The sequence below is a fragment of the Microtus ochrogaster genome, chromosome 10 (assembly GCF_000317375.1).
Source record: "Microtus ochrogaster isolate Prairie Vole_2 chromosome 10, MicOch1.0, whole genome shotgun sequence".
In the NCBI taxonomy this organism is placed as follows: Eukaryota; Metazoa; Chordata; class Mammalia; order Rodentia; family Cricetidae; genus Microtus; species Microtus ochrogaster.
The window spans coordinates 79024240-79032134 of record NC_022016.1 but is presented as its reverse complement, the minus strand read 5'-3'; the positions used below and the strand labels follow the sequence as shown (position 1 = coordinate 79032134).

The 7895-nt window shown below is 35.8% G+C and overlaps 1 protein-coding gene across 1 annotated transcript in view; it reads right to left on the bottom strand.

Annotated features, from left to right (window-relative positions):
* The window catches only part of LOC101989562 (selection and upkeep of intraepithelial T-cells protein 2-like), a 45914-nt gene that overhangs the window by 11580 nt on the left and 26439 nt on the right, over positions 1–7895 (bottom strand). Inside the window, exon 6 of the mRNA XM_005353632.1 lies at positions 6308–6516. Within this exon, the coding sequence (XP_005353689.1) occupies positions 6308–6516 (209 nt within the window). The remainder of the gene's footprint in view (positions 1–6307; positions 6517–7895) is intronic.

Below are 7895 nucleotides of genomic sequence, written 5' to 3'. Positions count from 1 at the left end.
AGTTACCAAATATAAAGAGGTGATAAATAAATAAATAAATAAATAAATAAATTGGATCAGAAAAAAAACAGTCTGGGAATTAACTTGTCTTCTCTCAAGAAACTGAGTGAACCTTGGCTAATAAATTATAAAGCAAGAACTTTAAGAGATGAAAAGATCTGTGTTGCTCTTAATAGAATGACTCTTGTTTACTTACTTTTTCTGTATGTCCATAATATTGCAATGCTTGTAATAAGCCCAATTGTCATCAGAAAATATATCACCGTTTCTAAATCCTTGATCCAGATTTTGTATAAGGAATATAGGGGATCTGAAATAGAAACTAAGAAATTCAAGAATTAGACAAATATAATGTTATGTACTAGATAAAGAGAAGATAAATGATAATCACTTAATATCATTTCACCACTTCTTAGGATTCCTCAGGTATGAATATGGTGATAAATGCCTGTAATCATCATTCAGAAGGATGAGGAAGAGGGGATTGGGTCCAGCCTCTGTTACATAAGAAATTCTGTATCAAAAAAGAAAGGACAGAAATAAAGAAAGAAGGAAAAAACAAAGAAAAAGAAAGAAATTGCAAAATAAAACAATTTAATCTGCTACTTACAAAGGATTGATTCAACCAAGTCTTACAACTATATATAATATGTATTTTATATTCATTTGCTATTATTTGTAATTGCCAACTTTGATTTGATTCTGCAATAAGATAAAAATCTGGGAGAACCGTAGAATGAGTTGAATGGAATTTGTGTTTAAGAAAGATATAAGTATTTGAAGGCCATACTGTAATCAACAGAATTGACCTCCAAAATACCCAAACCTACTCCCTGGAAATATGTTACATTATATGGAGAATGAGTCTTCTGATGTCATTAAAGCTATAAACCCTAAAATAAGAAAACTATTTTGGTGGACACAATCTAATAATATAACCTCTTAAAAGCAGAGACTTTCACTAGCTGATGTGAAAATAAAGAAGACACAGAGTGGTGTAAGATGGAAAGACACCTGACCCGTTTTGCCAAGTCTGGTTTGGTTGAGGTGCATTCCTTTAATTCTAGCGTTTTGCTGTCTTAGGTGTATCTCTGAGGTTAGCCTGTGCTGTAGAGCAAGTTTCAGGACAGACAGAAGGGCTACACATAGAGGTCCTGTTTTGAAAATCACACAATAAATAATGATAATGATAATAATAATAATAATGTTAAGGCAGAGTCCAAGAAGACAGATGGATAAAACCAGTTTTTAGTACCTATAAAATTAAGAAATAAAACAAGAAATATATATCTGTACTAGAGTAGCTAAAGAGAAAATGTGAACTAAGCAAGTGAAAGTCATAGACCCTTTAAGATACAAAGAGAGAGGTACAGAACACCCTGGCTCCCTAATAGAAGGTATTCCAGTCATAGTGGAAAGAGAAATCAGAAAGCAAAGTCAGCCCAATACAAACACTGTCAGTCTTTACAACAGAAGTGTTCTGCATTCATTGTAGTCCTGGATTTCAATTATGCAGCAGTCATATTTGAAAGGATTCTGTTCAGAAACTTTGCTTCAAAGAAGAAATTCACATTAACTCTTTTACAACCCATAGAACCTGTATTTCTACACTATGGTGCACTGTTTAGAATGGATAAACATTAAGAATTTGTATTTTGGTGGACAGAAGTCCTAGTACATTCTCATGTCTGAAGTCAAGCAAACATGCAAATACATTTGTGTAACAGGATACAGTCTTATGGTCCCAATCTTACCCAGTAGTGAAACCCAGTCCCAAAATGAAAGGAAAACAATCCTAAAATTTCATCAGTCTATGAGCCCCCCCCAAAAAAAGCCAAAGGAATTCTGTAAACAAATAGCTAGCTTAAAGGCACTTCTTACTTGTCCAAATACAAAGTGACAGTAATAATGAAATTATAATGGAACTGGCATTAAAACAGACCTATAGGAATAAAATAGAGATAACTTAAATGAATGTAAGTGTGTATTTTCAACTGAGGTTGTCAAGACACTGAGAACACACAACGGAACAGGACAGTCTCTTCAGTGAATAGAAGACTGGGTGTCCACACAGATGAAATTAATACCTTGTTTTGGAATCTATAAAAAATGAACCCAGCAGATTAAATTGTAAAGCAAAGACCTGAGTTTATAAGATTTCTAAAAGAAAAACCAGGAGCAAAGATTTAATAAATATGACCTCAAAGTCACAGTAGACAGCAGAATGATTATGTAGAATTGCAGGAGACAGAAATGTTTGTGGACAGCAAAGAAAATGATCAACAACGTGTAAAGGCATGATGACCTTCAGAATGCCAGAAAAACATTTTATGAGCCATAGACACGATAAAATGTAATAACACATCCACACACATACATACATATGCACGCATGCACACACTTATATAAGTGAATAGCAAAGAATTTCTTATTCATTGTTAGTGATATGCAAAGTGATACCTTGATAAGGTGCTTATAAAGGTATCTATGTACCATCATGTGATCCAGCTCATTAATCCATCCATAATATCTGACTACAGTAGCCATTAAGGCTGAAAGACCACTTATAATCAGGAGAAATTAAACTCTGATGGCTCATGAAATTCCTGAGGTGATCTATATTATGTCTCTGCTCTTCATACTTTCTCCTACAGAATCTTTACAGGTTATAATAAATAGTTACTTGAATGAAGGCATTCAGAGTAGTTTGGTCTAGTTTCTTTATTTTCTGGGTACTCAATTGTGAATATAAATGCAGTTTGTTTGTCTTTAGTGATAAAATCATAGGAAAATTAATTTTCTGCTTTTATTCCAGCCCTTGGGAGGCAGAAAAAGGTGGATCTCAGTCACTTCAAGGTCAGCCTGGTCTACAAAGTGAGTTCCAGACAGATAGGACTGTTACACAGAGAAACCCTGTCTCGAGAAACAAAAGCAAAAATTAAAAAAAAATTCTAAGGAAGAATTTTGCATGAGAATAGTATAAGTACAGGCCTATGTATTCTATGATCCAAGGCCTATCCAGCAAGAGGTCAGAAAACAAGAAAACAAAAAGAGCCCCAATGGGGACCATTTTGATTCTGAAGTTCTCTTTTGTTTTGGAAGAAATGTGTATATTAATACATAGTCTTGCTCTTCACTGATTACTGTTAAAAATTCTGTATACACATTTCCCCTATAAGCCATTAAAGAATAAAGTATCATCAAAAGCATATTTTAGTGTTATTATATTCATCACAAATTCACTTCTACATAGTCACAATATTTCATATTTAATAAATTTACAGAAGCATTTTAAAGCACAAAAGCCTCATGCATATAAGGGAAATACTATTAGAATTAAATAAAAACTATTTATATTTCATTTATTTTCAGTATAGATCCTAAGATAAAAAGTGCTAAAGTTTTTAAACCTCTAATCATATGTGTATATTGACTATTAAATGATGAGAAAGTATTTAAAACAAATGAGAGTTGATTCAACAATATTTTCTGAAACTGTTTTTCTTGTGGTAGGCACAGATGAATCTGTTTCCCAACACAGCTGAATGTGCTGGAAGCTTTAGTTGTTGCCTCCCCCAACACTCTGTGATAGTGTGATCCTTTGAGATTACAGCCAAACCACAGATCCTCCTAATAATGGTGAAAGTTTCACACAACAATCCCAAAGAGACATATATCCAGGAAAATAAGAGAACTAAAGATATGATATCACCATTAATAATATTTACCTTTGGTCCATCCTTGCAGAAGCACAGGAATAAATATTAAAATGGATACTAGGGAACAAGTGAATTGTGTGAGTATTACAAGCATGTTAAATATACAGGAACATACTTTGCGTCCAGGTACATGTCCTAGAACAGAGAGAGTTAGGATCAACCAAAGGAGCTTAGCAGTGTGAGACAGTAAGTAGCCTAAGAACAATTATCTGAAAAGGTGGGCATCATTATCCCATTCCTATTCATCTCATAGGTAGAACTGAAGAATCAGGCTTGCTTTGTGACTAGGATATCTCAGTTGGAGTTGTAAGACTACCAGAGCTAACAACATAACCTAGCACAAAATCAGTTTCCATGGGGACTGGAGACAGCTTAGGTCATAGGAATCATCACCAGATTCAATCTTGGGCAAAGGTAGCTATGAGAATAGCATTAGCTGAAATAAGGGACTGAAGTGGAGCCGCAGATTCTGAAATCAGAAGTAGTCAGCCCCTTCAGTGCCACAGAAAGCACACTCTCATCTTTGAGCTGCTAAGACCCTGCTCAATACTCTATTCCTAAGCTGAACAGATAGTACATAAGTGTTTCCTTTATAAATTACTGAATATTTATCCATGGGATACTTAATCTTCATATTACCTTCCAGAAAAGGAGGTATAAGACTTTTGAAGTGACTAGAAATATACTTTAGAAAATATAACACAGTTTAGACTTTTAGTCTTTGGAAGAGAGAGAAACAGCTTACAACATATATTTTTTTCAGAATCACTATTGGACATATCACAAAGAAATTGTCTGATATCAAAAGAGAATAAATTTCCCATAACCACCATGGAATAGGCTATTTTAATGACTAAGGGGTTTCTACAGTCTGGTAAATGTACAAAAAGAATCTTAAAACCAAGTACTAAAAATAATAGCATAATGATATGGCATGGAATTTATGGACAAATGTATCCTTAGGTCAATCTCCTGAGAGGGTCCAAATATACATTACTGTACTCCAGTTCACAAAATAATTGACAGACTTTTTATCTCACCTTTCGTGGGCTCAGTTCACATGAGCTCTCTTGAACTTCCAATTATCAAAATCTGTGGTTCTTTGTTCAGGTAAAGTATTGTACAAATATAATTACTTGTACAGAGTTACAGAACTGTTGTTCTGATTATTTTGCTCCTCTGTATATTAACAAACATTTCAATGATTGTATCAAATGCTTTGTCTCAAAAGACTGATAAGAAATCATGTATATTTGTGGTTGCAACTCCTTGGTAAGAGAACCAAACTCCTAACACCTGTTTCTGTGTGAAGAATTTTTTTTTTTACTTTTTCTGAGCGCTCAGTCCCTCAACTTGGGTTTCAGTTGCTCGGGGGTCTCTACTACTATCAAGTTCAGCAAAGTATTGATTTCCATGTGAGAAATAGGCAGTTTGGTTCAACACGACTCAGTAGTCAGTGTTGCTCCAAACATCTGAAAGTTGCACTTGGGTAGTTTATTTTGGCATATTTAAGCACAGCTGAATTTGGAAAAAGTTTCCAGATGATAACTAGCTCAATTCCAGGTGCACAACAAAACATAAAACATGATTATATTAAAACTCTTGTAAACTACAAGTGACATCTGTAAAGATAGGTTCTATATATTAAGGAATCAGATTCATAATAGCAAAAGTTCATGATAAGGGTTTTAGGGAGGATCACACTATAGACTGGCTATGATGAACAGGCTCAAGGAAAGAGTATGGGGATCTGTTTGGTGTCACTTGGTTTTTCAGACAGATAAGAGGTCAAAAGGTATTAATCACCTCAGCTCCCAAACACTCAAACAGAAATCAGGTAGTACACATCCTTCTTTAAAGAGTAAACCATTTGTATTTAACATCCTTGGCTTCCCTCATTCTTGTCAGTGATCACAGGTACCTATGTTCCTTCTACAGGAAATGACATAAATATAGTACTCATATATGAAATTCTCAGAACAAATAATTTCAAAAAGAGCAGAAAGTGCTCATAACTGTTGACTCATGTCACCAGTCCTATCTGTGTACATTTCTAATGGACTGTATATTATTGATAAATTACAAGAATTTATTATAGAAGTTTTTCTTCTTGGATAGAAGTTCTATACTCTCATCTATGTCCATATGTAAATTATGCTTGTACAGTAAAGGCAGTACTTTTAGCTACAGACAAGAGTTAGCGAATGTTTTAAATGTGTAGCATTCGTGAACAAAAGTTTATAAATGTTGCTTGTCTGTTCCTTAAGGGATTTTTCATGGTTTTAAAGGAGAAAACTATTAAAGATGAAATGTCTATTTGTACCCTTTAAAATTTTACTGTAAACTGTCAGAGATCAAATTTAAAAAAAAATTACACAGTTCTTGCGAAAGCTCAGTATACAGAAGCTCTCTAGAATGTTTGATGAAACTACCTGGGAGGGTTTTTTTAATTGTGTGTTAAGAACTGTACAGTGTGTGAGGTATCAACACTGTTACCAGTTAAAGCCCCAATATTTATAAAATGAAGGCTATAAACTATCAGCCATTATAAAACATGCAGTTCTTCATTTGATTTTTCTTATACTTACTAAGACAGAAGGACACCTTCTAGACATCTGAGCATCAGTCACATGAACTAAATCTTTTGAACAGTCACCATTCCCATCATATTTACCTTTCAATCTGAAGTAAATAAATGAAATGAGCTTGATCTTGAACACTATCAACACAAAGAAGATCACACTAATATCTTCCAACCAAAAAGTATCCAATTCAAAATATGAGTCTGAAACTAAGGCTGGAAAAGAAGGTAAGAATTAGGATAGTTGCAGTCAGCAAAGCAAGGCTAGATTAAACATTTAAGGTTGGTTTGTTTTTCAGGTTTCTCTTGCTATATGCCACCTACACGTACAAGAACAATACAAAAATTTGACACATATATTAGTACCAAAGAGTTCCACAATAGTGAAGAATGGAGTATAACAAAGGTTTATTTGGAGATAAACTCACAGTAAGGGTAGTGATCCACAGTCCTCTACATGTACTGGGAACTGGAATTGAATCCAGAAGAAAGGGTCATGCATGCTTTTTGTCTGCATTTATAGTACATGAGATCTTGCCGTAAGTGGGTTGGTATCATAAAGGCTATTGGGTGAAGGAGTTCCCACAACACCTCCCCCTTTTGTCTAAATAGGAGAGTTCTAAGTCTAATACAAAGCTATAAACAATAAGAACAAATACCAAGCATTGTCCAGACCAGGGAAAATAAGAGGCAAAAATACATAAAAATTAGAATTACAATCCGCATGAACAACATTAAACAAGAAATATATACTAAATGTTTCAATACTTATCCTATCCTAAGGAGCCTAAGGCTTATATTAAAAACAAGTTGTCTAAGTCTTGAGAGGAAAGTAACTATGACTATCTAGTCTTCAATCCCATAAAAGACCTGAGAAAGGAAAAAATATTTACATGAGTAGGAGGGTTAAGCCAGCCCGTTAGGGGGTGGGTTTGCCTCGGGCGAATATTGACTGATAAATTGGGTGCTCGGAGCCTGCACGGGCCCTTTTTCTTGCCTCCTGTGCTACACGGGAACTTCAGTTCTGTAAGTTTATTTAATCATTAAAGCTGTATATATTCTTTAATATCTGCCTGCATTTATTTATGCCAGTACATATTTGGTGCCCACCCCTGTGGGGCTTTGCGGATACCTGCCCCAAATCGGAGGCTCCTGGGGGCGACCACTCCCAGTGGCACCTCCCCCTCCGGAGGTCTCCCTCGGCGCGCAGACTGTACCCTCTCAGCACTGCGTCTTGCCGGTCCGACTACGGCTGGAGAAGCAGCTGAGATTCTGAGCGACTTGATTTTTTCTGGTGTCTGCTAAAAAGTCAAACGGGATGGGAGAATTAGCACTCCCAGTCTGTGTGCCCTGCCCTGTCCAACAGGGGTACAAGTGCCTCTGTAACAGTGTGATCAGTCTCTGTTCCCCTCCCACCTCCGCCGGCGCTCGAGTCACGTGACGGTGGCCCTGCAAGCCGGCTCAAACACGCCTGCGGCCCTTTGATTTGTTCACTTTGGTGGCTTTCTCTCTGTTCCCTTTCCGGCCCAATTGCTATTTATCAGCCTGGTGTCTGCTCCAATTTTTGTTTTTGAGTCATTTATTTCAGACTTAGG